The sequence below is a fragment of the Venturia canescens genome, chromosome 3, assembly GCF_019457755.1.
Source record: "Venturia canescens isolate UGA chromosome 3, ASM1945775v1, whole genome shotgun sequence".
Classification (NCBI taxonomy): domain Eukaryota; kingdom Metazoa; phylum Arthropoda; class Insecta; order Hymenoptera; family Ichneumonidae; genus Venturia; species Venturia canescens.
Genome location: NC_057423.1, coordinates 10488968 through 10508662, shown reverse-complemented (window position 1 = coordinate 10508662; position 19695 = coordinate 10488968). Strand labels below are relative to the sequence as shown.

The following is a 19695-nucleotide window of genomic DNA, read 5'->3' as shown; positions in this document are numbered from 1 at the left end:
GCCTTTTTAAACAGAGTAAAAATGAACGAGTGGCATTTATAAAGTTTATTAAGGAGGGTGGCCGCACTCGTCAAAATGATAAGAAATTGATCAAATTTGGTGATAATGTTCTTCAACATCAAGTGCGAAGACACAATTTTTTACGACGCTGAAGTTTCCAACGTTGGAGTCCAACGTAATGAACGAAAAAAACGTTTGTAATTCACCAATTTTTTATTTCACGAATCGTTGGTGCAGCTTGAAAAACTACGAATCGCAAACTTGGCAGGGAACAAAATAGGAGAATTACTGGAATTATTGGAGAGTTTTTTCGATCATTTCGTTGAACTCCAACGTTGGAAACTTCAGCGTCATAATTTTTTCAAAATTTTCTTCTGCTTAGTTATCGAGTAATTACGCATTAAAGCAGATTTCTTATGCCCGGAATGTATACTTATATATATGGAAACGCTATGCTTATACACTTGAACTTTAGTGATCAATTACTCGATAACTGTACAGAAGAAAAATCTTAAAAAATTTGTATTGTCAAATTTGGCACTAAAGAATATGTTCACCAAATTTTATAAAATTCTGAACTTTTTGAAATTTTTTATGCTTTTAGCATGGTTTAGCATGGCAACATTGTATCGTCGGTAGCCACCCTCCTTAATACAACAAGACATATTTTAGTCCCAGTTATTACGTCGGAAAAAACGGGTTAGAAATGCATGTGAGCAGAGAAACCTGAATTTTCGATATTAAGTAGGGAAGGCCTAGAAAAACTTCAAATTGTCTACCAAGATTTCCTACGTGCATTTGCCTCCATCTTGAAAAAAGGGTTAGACTCGGTTTATTCCCGATAACTCGGCTCTCCGTAAAGATACGAAAGTTTTGATGGAATACTTTTTTGTTCCTTTTTCAGCGTTCTACAATTCAAATTGTATACATTTTTCACCTACCGTTCATCGTTGTTGAGATATCGGACGAGAAAGTTGAAAATGTAGGTAGTTGAGCCTGTTTTTTGCTGTTTTCTTTTCTCTCGTGATAGGTATAGAAAAAATGTTTGATAACAAGCTCGAAGAGCATGCTAAAGCCTGCAATTTCGTTTTCTGTTTAGACAAAAATTACGAATCGTTCAGTCAAACACGATGAAAGTGTCTGCACAGTCGACTGAATTATTTTCACACTAAAAAAGCTCGATGACAATCGTTGAGTTATTACATCCATCGCGAGGTTTTCCCCTCCCGTTCTCCGGGTTATGACGAATCGCGTCACCTCATTCGTGGGAGAATTCGTTTCGAGAGTCTCCCTTAAAAAAAACTCTGGAAAAAAGATGTTCGTATCGTCGCAGATGGGTTCTGAGGGGGGTAGGACAAAGTTAAAAGCTCTTGGAAAAGGGTGAATGGAGAAAAAAATGAGGGAACGAAAAGTATAAAGGAATCAGCCGTCACGGATAGCTTTTTTATCTCTACGCCCCAAGAGATATTCTATTTGCGAAAGAAGCAGAGCGTCAGAGAGCGACGTCGTTCTCCATGTAAAAATGTATATTAGCGGTGCTTTTCCATTCACGTACTTTCTGTGTCGCCTGTTCGCGGGCGCCTGTGTTCGTGTGCCTGATGTATTCACATTTACAAAGATGGATCTATAATCTCGTGCTATCTCTTCGGCTCCCCCGCAATCTCTATTTTCTCTTCGCTTTCTTCGCTTTTCCGATGCATTCTTTCTCCTGATATACCCAGCATCTTCCCTTTATTCCTCACTTTTTCCTTTCGATTTTGTCTTTCAGCGAAGGGAGGCTTAGGCTTCCCTCCACAAGATAAATACCCGACATTCTGTGTGGAAAACAATCTGATAGAATCCAAACCCTAACGCCTTTGCTGGTAAACGATGACGTTGCAGGAAATTCTACGTCATTGAAGATCGAAGGGCTTGTTTTTTTGAAAAAGCATCGAACGTTCATCAGGGGATACGGACTTGTTTAAAACTATACGAGAAATCGACGAATTAAGACATTTTTTCCTCACCAGAAAACATTGAATCCACCCAAATTCGTGCGACTGCGAAAAGTTCACAATTTTTCACACATTCCTGAGCCACTTTCGTCATTGACAAACGCATACGGAACGACTCGCGTCGTTCCAAACATTGCGCGTCTGCGTATGGAGATGCGCATACGTATTCGTAGGTTTGTTGGTGCACGTCCACGCTTCTTGTCTCTCGTCGTCCCCCTGCTTCATCCTTCTCCATAAAATGTCTCATCCTTGTCGCATATACTCGAGGCCGGATACGAGAAGCTTACACAATGGCTCTTATTTGAGTTTCGACATTGCTGTGCGATGGCATGTGGAGTCTTTCAACCCCCTTCGCGAATGCGAAATGTCGCCCTTCGTTGAGAACATCACGCGGTCTTTGACGCTGAGTTTTTTTGTGTCTCGACGACTCTTGCCTCTGTACGTGTATTATTTAAGGAGCATTATTTAAAAACTTGAGATTTAATCCTCAGGGATCTTCGATTTGGTTAATAATCGTTGCAGAAAAAGTCAGCGAATTTTCGCCAATTTTTATTGTGACTGTTAATTCTTGGGTTTCGATGGAAATGATTTTAGGTGGAGAATATGGCGGTGCTTTCCTGCCACTACCCTTCGACATTTCTGATCATTTAATTTCCCTTTTACGAGATTTTCCTGTCGCCGGTGTGCTAACCATATTTCGTGGGAGATTGCCATTTGCATGACTAGAATGGGCAAGACGTGAAAAAGAGTGCGGCGTCGTCGCGCCCCCGGCCATTATGTTTGAGACTGTATGGGAAGGGCACTTTGTCGATGGAGGCTTTCTGGGCCTTTCTCTCCACTGCTCCTCTTTCTTCTCGTTTACTCCTCGCGCGCTTATCGAATTATATCGCAGCTGCTTTACTCTGGATTTATCAGGCTTAATGGAAATATCATTGAATCGGATCCACGACTGATAAGGAGCAGTGCAATGCGACAGTATTTTCATGTTTAATAACCGAATTCACCATTAATGACAAACTATCAATTTAATTTAAATCGTCAAAATGATCAGACCTTCAAAATCACTTTTTGTTCCAATCAGTAAAAAATCTATAGAAACCAAGAAATTATTCTATATTTTCCACTATGAAAAGTCACAATATAACGACAACAAAAATATTCTCAATTCGTAGCTACCTTCGAGATAACCATTTCAAACAGCATCACTCGCAAACAGCTCAGAAATCATGTTCAATGCTTCTCTCGTTTATGTGTACGTGACCCAAAAGCAAGTGACAAGGGCGACAGTGGAAGGCACGCAATGTGCGACAATCCACAGAGCGTTACTACTAACACACGTGTGCTGTCTGATTCAATTATCATTGCTCTGCTGTTTCATCAGCGAAGGAGAGCGAGGCTTGGCTTAAGTAGGCATGAGGTTGGTGCACGCCCAAGTATTGGTCAGCCACGGACCATTGGCATGATGTAGATGTCGGGAGAACGCAGCTCTGTGGATTCCCTTGTCCTAACCTCGACCGTGATGTCCTGGACATTCGCAAGGCGCGTTATGTTGCCTCTCTCGTGTATGTTGTGTTGCCCTAGGTCGATTCGACCTCTGTGAGAGATCGGTCAGCTTTCGCTGTCCTGGACGTAGGCACCAACCTCAGTCTAATTAAATATGGATTATTCCAGCCCGTTGCTCCTCTCTCTCTCTCTGTTCCGCCGCGTGCCTCCCGCTGCTTTCCTGCGGTTTCCATCCGCGCTAATTGGGAAACGTTATATTAGCGCGCCGCTCTTCCGGATAATACATAACTGGAGATGCCAGCAAAACCTTCGCTCTGAACTATCATATTCTGTCTCGAAATAATTATTCCGAAAAGGAAAATACTTTCTCTTCTTATTTTCATATTAAAATGCGAAATATTATTTCTTCTCTCGGAAACTGGCGGCTGGAAGCTCACCAGTTGTTCGTTTAAAGTCCATCGGATTCCATCGGAATCATGGAAATTCTCACATTTCTAGAAGACATTAACAACGAGTCTTGTCTGATCTTTTCCATTGGAATTCTAATTGTATTTCGCGCCTCTTCCTCAAGATCAACTGTAGTACCCCCATCTCCACGAAGGTGTCACCACAAATTTTCAAAGCCATCTGAGACTTTTTCACTACGATAGTGGTATCTACACTAGCTCGTCATTTCATTCTTTATCTTTGTGCGGGTGAAACCACACGTATTTTTTTTTTCTCATTGGGTTATACGAATATTAATTCAAGATATTAAGTTAAGATGAGTAGAAAACGTGGAAGAACTGTTTCTACGGACAGCGAAGACAAGGAGAATGATTTAGACAAACGGATCAAGAGATTGGAAGAATTAATTTGGCGTAAAGAAAAGAAGAAAGAAAAGAGGAGGCGCAGTAAGTCTCGATTGAAATTTAATGAATTTCTTGTCTAGAGCCAGAAGAGAATATTGTTAAGAAAAGACTTGGAAATGGTCGCGTGTTTAGGCTCTAACCTATTCACGAGAGTTATAACTCGGACCGAGAGATCGTCTCCATGGCAATAACAATGACCATCCGTAAAGGCTCTAACCTTTACGGAAGAGTTATACTCAGGTCTAAAAGGGAAATATGCCCTTACATCACTCTGGAAAGGCTCTAACCTTATCGAGTACATGGGCAGGCTTTCGGAAATTCACATGTCAATGGGCTCTAACCCAGTGACATAAATAAATATAAAAATGATGACGACAAGGTTGGTTATTTTTTCTTTATCAGGGCGTCAACACAGTTCGAGACATTCTCGTGACTCTTCGGACTCTCGTCGTAGCTATGAGGGCCGTCAGAGTCAGACGTCGAGACAATCGTTCAGCAATGATGAGTCTGATGTAGAGAAAGATCTTGTACATGACCGAGAAGCCTAATATAAATTTATTATCTTCTTCGAATAGAGATCCACATCCTCTATGGAAAAAGAATACCCTGGTTGTCGGACTTTTGTCAGGAGAGCATTCGAGCTGAAAGGTATTCCAGAAGAGTCAATAGAGATAATGATCGCTTTGCTTCGAGATTCATCACTCAAGCAATACAACAGTTCATTGAAGAAATTGTGGGATTTTTGCATTGGAAGAGAAATCAGCCCTTTCCAAATTTCCATCGAGAATGTGATGATATTACTTACTAATGAGTATAACACCGGAGCTTCACGAGGCTCTCTGAACTGCCTACGATCGGCAATAGCTTTAATAATGGGTCCTGAAATAGGCCAGGATTTTAGAATACGGCGATTATTTAAAGGTGTGTCTGAATTACGTCCATCAAAACCAAAATATGAGCAGACATGGGACCCAAAAATTGTCTTAGATTACATACGTACTCTTGATTCAAACGAGGAGATGTCTCTCGAGATGCTCTCATTAAAATTGGTTACTTTACTTTCGCTGGTAACCGGACATCGAATGCAAACTTTCTCTTTAATTAAAATACAAAATATCGAAAGACACGGATCGTCTGTGCAAATAAAGATTCCAGATAAAATCAAAACTTCCGCAGCCAACAGAAAACAACCTCTACTAGTTCTGCCTTTTTTTGACGAGGACAGGACAATCTGTGCGGCAGCTACATTAGACTCCTATTTGTTAAGAACAAGAAATTTACGTGGATCAACAGAGTCATTATTTATTGCTTTTAAGAAGCCTCATAAGACTGTTTCTTCTCAAACATTATGTCGATGGACAAAGAATATGTTGGCTAAGAGCGGCCTTAATACTCAGATTTTTTCAGCTCACAGTACTCGACATGCGTCAACGTCAACCGCTAAAATTAAAGATGTCAGTATTGACAGTATTAGAGCAACGGCAGGATGGTCCAGCAACTCACAAACTTTTGCTCGTTTTTATAACTTACCAATAGTTCATGATAAGGAGGCATTTGCCCGAGCTATATTGCAATAGTTACAAATATTGTTTCGTATATGTGTTGTTTGGTGAAAAAAAAAAAAAAAAAAAATAAATAAATAAATAAATATATGTTGCCGTAAATGACTTTGAACATCTACAGTTGATCTTGAGGAAGAGGCGCGAAATACAATTTAATGATTAAACGAACTTACCTAAGTGAAGTTCTATCATAATTGTATGTAGCGCCTCTTCCGAAAGATCAGTCCCACCCTTTATATATTCAGGAAAACCCATATCAATTGTTAACAATGGATATATGCCCAGAGATTTACGGCAACGCTTTTAATACATGAAATGACGAGCTAGTGTAGATACCACTATCGTAGTGAAAAAGTCTCAGATGGCTTTGAAAATTTGTGGTGACACCTTCGTGGAGATGGGGGTACTACAGTTGATCTTTCGGAAGAGGCGCTACATACAATTATGATAGAACTTCACTTAGGTAAGTTCGTTTAATCATTAAATTGTAATTAACGCTCGGTTCGAACTCGTTGATTCCATGCCAATTGATTTTCGTTTTCTCAACACCACTCCCGCCGGTCTCTGGCCAGGGGCTGTGTGTTTCATTAAGCCTTGAACCGTACACTTATCCGAGCACCTTCGAGCCGTGTGCACCGGTGCAAGATTTCATGATTTCCAACTCACGTTCTCGCGGTGAAAACTTTATCGAAAACGGTAAGATGAGGAGAGATGCGGTTTTGGGTCAAATTACCCGCCTGATAACGTGGTAATAATTTAATCAATTATCGAGTCTGAACGGGCTACGAGGATGAGGCATTGAAAAAAGTGATTTCCAATATTCCCCTGTGTAAATTGATTTTCGCTGGTGCGAATTCGCACTCGTCTACGGCTGAAGGATTCATATCGCTTTTGTTCCCAAATGACCGTAGACGAGACTGAAAGTCTTTTAATTCTGCAGGTATAATTTCACCTTGACGAATATTTTATCCACTAATTTACTCATAGATCATGAGTGACAGTTTCTACATTGAATATTTTGGCTCCTCGCTCCAACCGCGAAATGTATCTGCGAAGGGAAGCTTCACTCGTCTCTCTTTATTCATTGGCAATATTACTTTATTGCTTCTCGCAGCGCAAGGGAGAGATGAATATAGCATGATTAGGCTATACACACGCCTGATACTGCTTCTCTGCCCAGACCCACCTTTTTCGAGCGTCCGTTCATTGAATCGTATATATATGATCGACCGCGCTGTTCTCACAGTGCAACAAGTGTTATTTGCACGCTATTCGAAGCAAATTACGGGTGCCCTGCTCCGACCTCTCCAACCCCTTGCGAAACAACTATTCAGCGCCTCAGCGACGATTCATCTTGTTACAAACTCCTCCTAAACCACAAGTGACAAGGTTGACAGTTCGATTGACGCGATTCCGAATTCACGTTCGACCTCCGGTTCTCTTTGTGACCTAAAAACGTTTTTGAAAGAGTTTTTTTGCTTGAATGATACAACGACAAAGAATTTGAGAGGGCGACAGAAAAATTGAACGAAAATTGGAATCGATGATTCGTCGTAATTATACAATTATCGAGCCACACGAATGTTATTCGGAGGACACTTTGGCTTATCGAAAAGTATGGAATAACAGTCGTGTATTATTTAATTGAAAATTCGTCGGAAAGGTATCACCGTCGTTACGAGTCCTGAAAATAATATTTCGTGGCAAAATGAGAACGAAAGTTTGAAAAAATTCTATTTTGCTACACTGAGGAAAAAATTTGGTCGAAACGCTTGAAAAGTGTGAGCAGTTTAACTAAAATATTTATACTCACACGCACGACAAAATATATTTGTTAAATTTTGCAAAATATTTAGACAATGATTCGAACAGATAACGATCTAATTGATAGCAAATAGATTCCATCTTGGTGGAAATTCGCACTACTGTAATATGAACTAATTGAGACCAACTTGCATTCGTTTATTCATAAGGAAAAATGGGTAATATCAATATTTTTATTTTCCCTGTTGCAGGCTGATCTTTCTTGCAAAAACACAAACGTTGGCGTCGGCGCAATCTACACGCGGACGAACTTCGTCACCCTCAAATACGTCACGGACGGATGGGGCATGGAGGCAAATGGCTTCCGGCTCGTTATTACCGCCATCAAAGATCAGAGTGAGTGTCAATTGATTGTTAATATTTTCTTCGTCAACTGTAATCTTCACAGATTTTCGTTGTATTGTATTTTTTGAATTGGCCAAAACTGTGCGGGAAATTTCTGTTTTTGTTGAGGGAGCCTTTTTTACGAACAGCCAAGTGAAGTTGTAAACTTTTCGAGCATTGTTCGACAGTGTTGGTTTTTTTAAGGAACTTTACTGCACGTGCATAATAAATTTATTAATGAAACGAAAGAATTTAACGAGAATAAAGTTTCATTAAATTCATTTTCATGCACAAATAGAATGGACTTTTCTACCTTTTGCGTATCTCGAACTACGTTGTTACAGTGGCTAAAATATTCAATTACAAAAATAATAAAACCTCGTTCCGGGGTGAGTTTAATCTGAGCCGAGGATTCCTGCCGCTTCCGCAGTGATATATTACAGGCCATTATCGTCTAAAAAGATGAAAAAAAGAGAGCAAGACCCGACAATTTTCTCATACACAGTAAAGGCGAAATGTTGCTTTTTCGTTCCTTATGGCAAAAAAAAGACAGAAATGTGAGGTGCCTTTGTGCTCCCATCTCACCCTCATGCTTCACGTTTTGCCGACAGATTTTAGTGATGTTTTTTTTCTCCCTCTCATTTCAATTCAGCAGTTTCTCGAGCGCCTTTTTCTTCTCCCTTCATTCAACCTCTTTTTTCTCTTTATTTCTTCTCTTCATCGTGGCCGCTTTCCCCTCCGTCGCCAGAGGTTACATTGTTCGCCAACGACGCGCCACTGTCCATTTATCCATTATCCGAGAGCCACGTGAGACCGGAGTTCTACGTTCTTCAACTTTAACCTCTCCGTTTCCACTTTTTATCATAATGAAATTACTTTTGCCAGTGAGAAAAAACCCATCTCGAGGCGTGATGTTTCTAGTCACTCGACACACATTCTCCCTCGTTATCTTCATTTCTCAACATATTTTCCACACGAAAAAACCAAATGAAACATCAAACATTGCTTTTTTCTCTTTTCCTCGGCCGAGTTCCATTTTAATTGATAGAAAATTATCACTCTCACAGATATTCGTTCGAGTAAACGACACGAATTTATCTTTCACTCGTGTTCGCACGTGCTTTGGAATGAGAGAGCGCCATCGTTTTCGTCAGATTTTAGAGCATGTGCGAGGCTTCTTCAAATCTCAAATTTTTCATCCCGAGCGTCATATCCCAGAAGGACCTCACGGATGATGAAAATTTTAATAATTACCCAGACTCTCGTGGGATATAATTTCCATTAGAGTCTAAAAATTAAAGTCTTGTTCGTTCCCACTCCCTTTTTCCTTTGCTCTGACTCGTCTGCGAATGTCTTGCGCATGAAAAAAAAAACGATCCAACCTGCGAAAACCCATTGAGAGGGAGTGTGCGATGATTTATGCGCAATCGCGTCTCTCGATTTCCGCCACGTTCGATTTTCACGTCGAGCAACGCTAAACCTTGGAATTCTGGGCTTTTTTCTCGATTCTATATATCGACGGACTCGGAGCGCCTTATATAACGCCGAGGATCGGAATGACAGTTCTTGAACGGCAAAAGCAGCTCTCAGTACCTTTGAACTTCATATACTGACGCTACGCGGAGGCCCATTGACTTATCGATATACCATTTATATATTCTTGTATGAAACCCAAGAGCCCATAAACCCTCAGTTTATTCGCATCAGTTTCAAACGTCACTGAATCATAGCCACGCGATTGGCCAGGAAATTTTACCCCTAAAGCATCTATACTTATGTTTGCATTTTGGATTTCATTTTGCACTTGTGTGTACGGTTTTAAGGTGCTCGGATAAATGTACAGTTTGGGAGTTACTACCAGCAATAATTTTATTATGTGTATAAAAAAAAAAAAAAAAACTCGAAATTCAATTTAATAAACAAAAGCTAGAAAAATTATTTTTATGGGAGCCACCTGAAACGAGATGTATCTCGGTCTTTTTGTAAATCTTGTTATTTTGTGTGAGAGAGCTTCATTGAATATTGGATTTTGTGCAAATTGTGGAGATTTGAAAAATTCGTGTCGCGAGTCCTTCAGTTTCCAGTATTTTCTTCTAAGCGATACAGCATGGACGTAAACTTATCTCGGAATTTGTTTGTCGGTAGCTGTTGCACTGAGACGACAGCAAAGTCGATCTTGAGATGACAAAACATTTGACAAAACGTTCGAACTATTTCTGCTTATGCTGAGACGAATAACCTTGAGCTGACCTTGTAAAAATATAAAGTGCAGCACTGACGTAAATCAAGTCAGCCCATTAATGCGCAAAACGACAATTTTGAAGACGCAGTTTGAAGTACACAAAATTTGGCATTCATTTTGTAAAATTAAATCAACAACTTCATTATTTTTGCGTTTTTAATTAAAAAGTCAAGAATTTTGGACGTTTCTTTCTTTCAAATAGATTTTTTTTATTGTCGCTGCACTCGAATAACCATATTGTCACTAGCAAAGGTGTCCTTAATGTCCGACCTTTCCAGAACGCCGTTTACGAACTCTTTTTTTCATTTCCAAGATGGCAATTTTCGCAAAACAGCATGATGTAAATTTTCATGATTTTTCCTCGATAAGTATCAACTTAACGAATAAATCTCATAGAACAAAAAGTGTTAAGAATCATCCAAAGCACACGTTTAATTTTTTTCAATAATATTTTAGCTATTTTTCAATTTTTCAATTTTAACAATATTTAAAAACTTTCAAAAATTCTGAAAAAAATCACACGTATTCTTTGGATTATCCTAAATACACTTTTATTTTCTATAAAATCGTGTACTTCAAATTGCATGCCCAAAATTTTCGTTTTGCCCGTTAGTGGGTTAATTCCAACACCTTACCGTCTATTACCTTAAACAGTGTGGCTCAATCCTGCACTACCGAAGTCAGGAATTCAGGGGTCATCGTGGCAAATTATAATCTTCGTATAAGCACATAAATACTATCCTATAAAAAGCAATTTCAACGTGTATAAAGTGTAATGGTCCTGTGATTCAATATCTCTGTACAATATCCACGGATGTTGTGTCAAAGGGCACTCCGTTGTGACACCATTGAAATACCGTTCAACTGCAGCTTTACGATGGAACGTGAGGCCAGTGCACTGCTAACATTGTAGGAGTTATCCAATCTTGGCTATTGCGGCCAAGTTTCCATCGACACAACTAACCAACAGAATACGAAGGCGAGGCTATTTTTAAGGCGTTGCATTTCTTGAAGTTTTCAATCGCACCATTTTACATTGCTTAGGGGGTTATAGTGAAGTTTTTGACGACGATACCGTTGACCGCCTCAATGTGTGTCTCCATCCTCTCTCGCTTTTCGAAGAATAGCCAAAATCATAATAAATCTAGGAACGTAAAACTCGACGAATTTCTCATGATCATGTCGAACAACCTTAAGTGCTTTCTTCATAACGCGGAAAATGTAACAACGAGGGTATCGCTGAGCTCGCAGCGTAATCGATTTTATGATTTTGACTGTTTTACAAACTTTTATCGAAGCGTAAGCCTGCGTGAAATCAGTCAAAAAATCTCTTCAACTGTCTTCCTTGTTTCTGCCTCGAACTTTTCCTCGGACGATCAGCACATTTTCCATCGCGGATCACTGTTTCCGCCTCCACGAATTTTATCGCCTCCCTCACTCTCAACTTCACGTCCTTTTCACCATTTCAACTATTCCCTTAAGGGATTTTATGTACCTCGTATACTTTTGCTCCATTTTTCTTTTCGCTGGATTTTTCGCTCTTCCATTCCTATTTTTCTCTTCCATCATCTCGTTTTCCCGTTTTTCTATCTCCCTTACTTAGTGAGCTTTTTCGTTTATTGAGCGATGTCAATCCTCACCGACTTCAAACAAACGCTCTTTACCTTTTTTGTACTCGCGTTTCTCTTCCTGACGTGCTTCTTTTCCACTCTTAGTAAGTACTCCAATTCGAGTTATTCTCTCTTCCCCAGTGTCCGCCACTGCCTTTTCTCTCCTTTCTCTCTCACACTCACGCACTATGGTGTACTCGTAGCACTGGGATATCGATTACAATCTGGCTTACATTCTAAATCTTCCGAATAATCCTTCCAACATTGAGTACCTACTTTGTCGTTGTTCTTTCTTTTCTCCCAGAAAATCAGGAAATACTGGATTTTTCAGAAGAAGGTCTGACTATTTTAACCCGTAGACACGACACTGGTGCAAATTCGCATCCGCGAAAATGTCAAGTGTCTAGAGCTCTAAAATTCCTTTCTCCAATTTGGCCATTTATTATAATGAAACTTGATTTTTGAATTTTTTAAATGATTGTAACCGATTACTGAGGAATTGTTACCTCTGAAAAGTCTCGTTGTAAAATTAAGGCGATAAATTCATGGATGAAATAAAAAGTTTTGAAAAGTCCAAGTGCCAATTTGCACCAGTCTGATGAGTGTGTGACCTTAAAGGGAGTGTGGTGTCTACGGGTTAAATGATTGCCTTTTTGTGTTTTTTTCATTTCTGACTGAAGCTGTAAATACAACATTTTACTGTGTTTTTTTGAATGATAATCTTTCGCATTACAAATACGGTGCTGAAGGGTCTTAAAAAAAATAAAACATCGACGCTTCATCGGTACCGATACAAAACATTTGTCGTCTGATAACTGGAGAATGAGAAATAGAATGTATTTTTAAAATAAATTCATAGTAGCGTTTCGTCGATGAAAATTGTAATTTTTCGGCGCTTTGAGAGCTCAAACATCAGTTGTCTGACCGAAAAAGGTTTTTCTCCAATAAAGCAGGTCACTTGATTGCCCAATCACGTGGAACAAAAAGGAAACGAAACTAGAATAGGGACATTGCCAATACAGAGGATTTGCGCTCTTTTTTTTTCCTCTCGGTTGAACCCAACGAGCAGGAAGCTTTTGCGTGCGTTTCGTTGCAACTGGCGTTGTTGCAACTGCTGTTGGCATAATCGTGATTGCCTTCGTAAATAACGGAAAGTATACAATAGCGATGCTCCGGAGGAAACAGAACGTGGTCGGGTGCGAATCACTTCGCGCTTCGATAATATCAGAATTTCCCATCGACGAACCTCCGTCAAACAGGCCAGGGAGCGAGCACGAGTTTCTCTATGCCTGTGAGCAACAGCACGAAATCCTCAATTCCAGAAGCTGCTTGTGATTTCTCATATGATTTTCATGAACCAAAAAATTCTTGCTCACAGGCCCTGAATCAAGAAAGTACTTGTTTAAAAATAGAAAAAAGTTTCATTTTCTTCTACTCGAAACAGTGAAAGTTGACGATTGGACAGTCTACCTTTAAGCTCATTTACGACAATATTTTGTATTACATAATTTCGACTATTTTTAGTGAGCTACTTTTCATTTTTTGTTGTTGAACTGTTTGACTTTCTATTCTACTCTTTTAGATTCAGACTGCGATAACTTGGGAAATATTTTCACGCTTACAGAGTTTGTCAACTTTTCTGGTGTATCTTTTATTTTAAAAAAGTGAGGTCTCCATAAAATCGACTTTTGTCTGTTTTTAAATTTCGTTAAAAAAAATCATTCTGAGCATCCTCTACTCTTCCGATTTTTCGTTTCCATTTCTTTTAAAAATGATCAAAATTAAGAAAGTTTTTATAACTTTATTCGAAATTCTTTCTAAACAGGTGAAAAAAAGTCGAAAAAACGTCAAGGAAAAACTGTATAATTTACAAAATGCGTATTTCTTTTTGCTTACGGTGTGAATTATTTTTTGGGTTTGCACCATACATCAGATTGAAAAGCATTTTTTACTGATTTTATAGTGAAGTATCTGTGGCTGAATGGACCGAAATATTTGTGGTTCCGTTCTCCTCAGAACGCGGGGTAGGCACTCAACGTGATGAGTGGAAATCAAACTGAGAGGAAAAGTATCAATGCTCTTCAGGACCTCGCTATATGTTGTTTCACCGAGTGGAAAAAAACTTCAATAAAAATGGCCGTGGGTGTTATAATAGTTACTTTCATTTTACTCAGGCAAAATTTCTTTTGGTAGAATTTTTAAAAATGAGTTTATAGTGAAAAAAATGACTTTAGAGCCAGTCACAGAGAATGTTGGTCAAAGCACAGTTATTACTGAATAACTTTTACGCTATTTATTGATTAAGAGTTATCGAACTTGTTAGAGAACTATAGCAAGAGTGGAGAGGACTCATCGACGAGATACTCTTTGAAGTGTTTCTGGAGGAGGGAGAACTCAAGAAAAACGAGCTCCTTTAGTGAATGGCGAGAGAGATGATTAAGGAAGTTGAAGCGATGTATATAGGACATCATACGAAAAATACATTAGATTTTATTATTCCAAATTAATGAATTGAAAATTTACGTGAGTCTTCTTGAATAGCGCTTAATTATGTGTGAAAAATTTGGAGAGGTTTCACCGCCTGGTAATCGAGATATTCATTGTTGAAAATGACAAGGTTAAACATGGGCTCTTATGGAAGCTTTCAAAAAATAGCAAACTTCAAAAATAAATATCTCAATTTCACGACGGTGAATCATCGGCATATCCCGCCAGAAGTTTAATACTGTCTTAACCTTTCTGTTTAAAAAATGTTAATGTGCAAAGTTGGAAAATAGTTTTAACATAAGATACGCTTCAACCTCCTTAAGCCAACGAGCATCGAGCTAATTAGCGCGAGAAAGATTCGACATAAAGCCAAAGCAAGTGTGTGGTTTCAGATGAGCGTGAAATTATTGCTCAATGGACACGCAAAAATGGTGACGAATCGATCTTATCGATTGACGAGTGGCTCCACACGATCACGCACGCACTCTATGAGGGCCGGATTTCTTCGTATACAAAATTTCACAAACCATTATCGACGTAATAGTGAAAAAACGTTTATTTGCGTCGATTCGATGAGTCGCGTGCAGGTCTCCTATTCACAAGTTTAAGATCGAGCAAAGAGAGGATTTTCCCCTCATTTTAGATAACGAACGAACGAACGACCAGATCGCTCGAGCGATTGAAATGAAACGGTGAAAAGGGGGCTCGTGCCACGATATCTTTATAATTAGGCAGTTGAGACAAGAAGTTGTTGGGAGCTTGCAGCAAAAATGAGAAGATGAGGTCTCAAAAGAAGTGCGAGGGACTCGAGAGCTCGCCACGTGGAAATCCTATTCGCTTGTGCCAATCTTACGAACGTTGCTTGAAAATATATCCGTTAAAGAGAAAAAGAAAGAGAGAGAGAGAGAGAGAGGAAGAAGAAAAAGACAGACAAGCATGCAACGGAGTACAGAATTCCCTTGTCCAGGTTGAGCAGAGTGAGATCCGTGGAAAATGGCATTCGATGCCCGAGCACAATATTGTTCGAGCTTCCACGTCCCCCCGTTGCTCGTTTCCGCACCCCGTAAGTCGCCGCATTCCCAGTATTCTGTTCAGTGCTTCTTCGTTGTGAGTTGCTTTCGCAGAGATCGATTTTATGGATTTCGGTGGATCTAGCACGATATTCACGTATAGTAACCGTTTTCAATCCTCTTTCTCTCTCTCTCTCTTTCTCTATTTCCCACTCTCTTCGCTTTCTCCAGGGGCTGGCAATCTTACGTTCAGCTTAATTTATCCCCTCGAGGATTAACCGCAGCTTCGCTGCTCTATATCACCGGATCCACCTATTTTACTCGTTCAATAATAGCCACAATCGATACAATACACTTGGCTAATTACAAACGAATAGTCGATACTAGAGAAATGGTGAGGCTCCTGCGTCAAGGTCCCTCGGGTACGGCAGCAAAGACGCGGACGTTGGTCGACAGTGTACGGTATGAAAGCGACAGGAGTGGGGGTAATGAGAGTCAAGACTCGAAAATGACAGGGTCGACGGCAGCAAGACCACTGTTCACTTTTTTTTCAAATTTTTTCATTTCCTCCCATGTCAATTTCACATTTCGATATTCGAATAATAATATTTGGATGTGAACTGATGACGAATCGGTGTCAAAAGAAGCGATAGAAAGCAAAAAATTCTCTCCGATTTTCGGTTTATACAAATGAGTGACGTACGATTTTTCATTAATTAAACAAACTATTCGGGACTCCGTAGATTTCGGGTTATGCCGCACGAGAATATCTCTGGTGAGCCCGTTTTAAGTGCATCGGAATCTCGCTGCCACAACTCTGGATTTTTCAGAGGCAAAGTGAGAAAACATTGAGGCTCTCGAATCATAAAAATGTCGAAAGCATTGTTGTAGTAAACCATTAAAACCGGAAAAATTGGAGATGAAAAATAACTGAGGCGGTCGAAGAGCTCGCGAGATTCTCTGTCAGTTTTTTAGTCCGGGAAGTTTGTAACGAAATATTCGGGTAGTTGTGCTATGCATGCACGTTGTTACTATTACGATACAAGAACCGAGGAATTTTGAAGCGAATACCTCTCGTTTGCCTCGATGTACCTGCGGTACCTGCCACATTCAACGAACAGTAAAATGGGATAGAGATACAATGAAAATACTTATTGAAAAAATGAGATACTTTGAAGCCGCAGCGTAGGACAAAGACAAATTGAAAAGAAGTTCATTTAATTAAAAGTTATTAAATATTTTATATTCATATTCGATTATTTTCCACGAAAGTGTTGAAAAAACGCAAGAAAACAAACAGCAGGCATGCGTACACTGAGGTACGAAAATTTTCATATACGAAAAACTTGATCTCATTTTTTTTATCTTTGATCCATGCGTTGATGATCAGGCTTGCAAAAAGTTCTAAAACCTCTCGAACCAAAAAAACTTTTTTGCTTGAACATTGAAAATTTATATGAATGACAACTTTCAATAATTTGTCATTTTTTCGAAGAAGACATTTATAAGAAAAAGCGTAATGTAAAGTTTGTGGCGTTTCCGGACTCAGTACCAACTACCGAAGCTCCGCGATAACGAAACTCCTCCGGAAGGAGCGGGGAGGGGGATGACTTGAAGTGAGAAAAAGGAGTGTGGACTCAAGACAAGGGGGAGTGGGTAAAATAATTTGTTTAAAAATTGCATAAAATTACATCGCAGTGTTCCGAACCTTATTGGCAATTTCTTTCTTATCTCTTCCTTTCCATTTTTTGTCATATTTCGAACGAAATTCCGCCACTCTCGACTCAAACCAAATGCAGGACGTGATTACTTTTTCGTAGTCATTTCCTCGAAATAAAAATAATTAAGGAGTTTCGGTACAGAAGTCAAAATATTAAAAAATTGATCAAATTTGGTGATAATGTTTTTCAACATCAAGTGCGAAAACACAAATTTTTTCAAAATTTTCTTCTACTTAGTTATCGAGTAATTACGCATTAAAGCAGATTTTTTATGCCCGGAATGTATACCTATATATATGGAAACGCTATGCTTATACACGTCAACTTTAGTGATCAATTACTCGATAACTGTGTAGAAGAAAAATCTTAAAAAATTTGTATTGTCAAATTTGGCACTAAAGAATATGTTCACCAAATTTTATAAAATTCTAAACTTTTTGAAATTTTTTATGTTTTTAGCATGGTTTAGCATGGCAACATTGTATCGCCTGTACCGAAACTCCTTAAGGGCACAAATGATCTGCTCTGTTATAAAATTACATTGAAAAGTTTCATGCTACCGCGATTTTTATTTTCAGCAGTTTCAGTTTATTCAAAATTTGTTCATTTTTCGTGGCTTGCTTTGCAGACGAATCAAGCATATCTTCATACAATTATGCATCATTTACGGAGGAATATCAGTGTGAGAGGCTGAAAAATGAGGTATTTTTTGGGATTTTTTTTTTTTTGAAAAAATTGCTCGATCAAATAATTTGAAATTTTGTGTATTAAGTATTGAGGTAATGAAGTATACGAGGAATTTTCTTTTTAATTTTTAATACATTTTATTAAGCAGGTTGCAAAATGGCGTCTCAAAAAAAGACTCCCGGACGCCGGTTGCGACAGCATAAGTACCACAGCAAGCATCTGAAATCGAAAATTTTGAAAGATTATTAAATTCCAATAGTATAGCTATCGCAGCATCGTAGGAAATTTGAAAATTTTGATTAAAAAAAACGACGGCCATTAAAAAAACAATTCGAATTTTACACAAAAATTTCGCAGTAAATTGTAAATAAAAAAAATGTAAACAAGTAAAATAAAAACTCTACGATGCGACGATAACGATAAGTTTTCTGAAGAGAATCCTTTTTGATTGAACTCGAGCGGACAAAATTTGACAGAGTTATGCTGTCAACCAAGTCAAAAAACATGCTTTCGATAAAAACCCGTTTAAAGTTTTGAGAGGATAAAATTGAATGATGTGACTTGAATGTTAATATAAAACAAGTTTTTACCGATTAATCCGCTATCCCTGGACCGCACAGAAGCTCTTTTGCGCCCAAACTCTTTTTTTCCACGCCCATATTCCCCCTTAATTAAAAATTCTCTACAAGAAACTACGTTGAAAGCATTTTCTAATCTCAAACTAGTCATCAATCAAATAAATCGAAAAAAAATCGGCGAAAACGCTTAACTCGTGAAAATCGGAAGATAATGAAGCGTCGTCGACAAATAACCTGAAATAGAACATTCGATATCGGGGCCAATGAACCTCGTGATTGAAAAGTTGGAGAAATTCCGATTCAAAATGAAATTCTCAAGTCCAAATATTATCTGTGAACTCGAACATTAGTGTGAAAGGATTTCCGTGTTTGAGACACCCTGTAGATGTAAAGAGATATTACAGAGGGAAGTTCGTAATATTTTTCTCGATCGTTAGGTAATTTTCCGAAGGAGTGGCAATTAACGTGAAAGGCAATTAGTTTCCAGAGCTCTTTTGTTCCGTCTGCCCTGATGAAGCACAAAGTGGTAGATATTTGATTTATTAAACGTCGATCGGTATTTCGCCATATAAGAGCAGAGAGAGAACCGAGACAGCGATGAGCTGGAATTTAATAAACTTTTTTAATCTTCTTCAAGAAAGTTTTGAAACCTTTTAGTTATTACGTTGAAGCTTATTAGCAGACAACGAAAATATGTATAACAGTTATCGACGTTGTGACATGGAAGTGCCACCATCCAAAGTACATAAAAAGTCGAATCAATTTCACTCTGAATGACAATATATTTAGGAAATTACAGAAGAACCAATCACACGTTATCTTTTACAATAAATACAGATAAATACAGGATTGTGTCCACGTGAATGATTTGCATCAAAGTGAAGGTGAAGGATTAACATAAAATGATTCGATATTTGGATAATTAGCCTTGAAAAACTATTTCGTTTGATGATGAACTTATGAAATCTGCTTGATCCTCCACCAAGAGAATAGTCAATAGCCCAGTTATCGTCAGTCATAATCGACAGTTCTGAATTTCTTCGCACCTCGGAGTGCGAAATGTACAATGCAAAGTTTGCCGATGTGTTCGCTTGGAAAATTCCCTCTCGTATAATTTCTCGCTCGGAATTCTTGCACACTAAGAAAGGAAAGAAAAAAGAGAGGTGAAGAGATCGCCGAGCCAGTTTAGGCAATTTAGAGTTTGAAACTAGCCTATCATTCAAGCTCCTCAACGTGACTGGAGAACCCTTGAGATTCTTGACTTGCATACAAGTAGAGGGAAGAGCGTCGACGAGAGCCGAT

At 38.8% G+C, this 19695-nt stretch overlaps 1 protein-coding gene across 2 annotated transcripts in view; it reads left to right on the top strand.

Moving 5' to 3' along the window:
* The window catches only part of LOC122407587 (uncharacterized), a 152193-nt gene that overhangs the window by 117019 nt on the left and 15479 nt on the right, over positions 1–19695 (top strand). For both annotated transcript variants that reach the window (XM_043413907.1, XM_043413908.1), the window contains exon 3: positions 7926–8070. In XM_043413907.1, coding sequence (XP_043269842.1) covers positions 7926–8070 — 145 coding nt within the window. The remainder of the gene's footprint in view (positions 1–7925; positions 8071–19695) is intronic.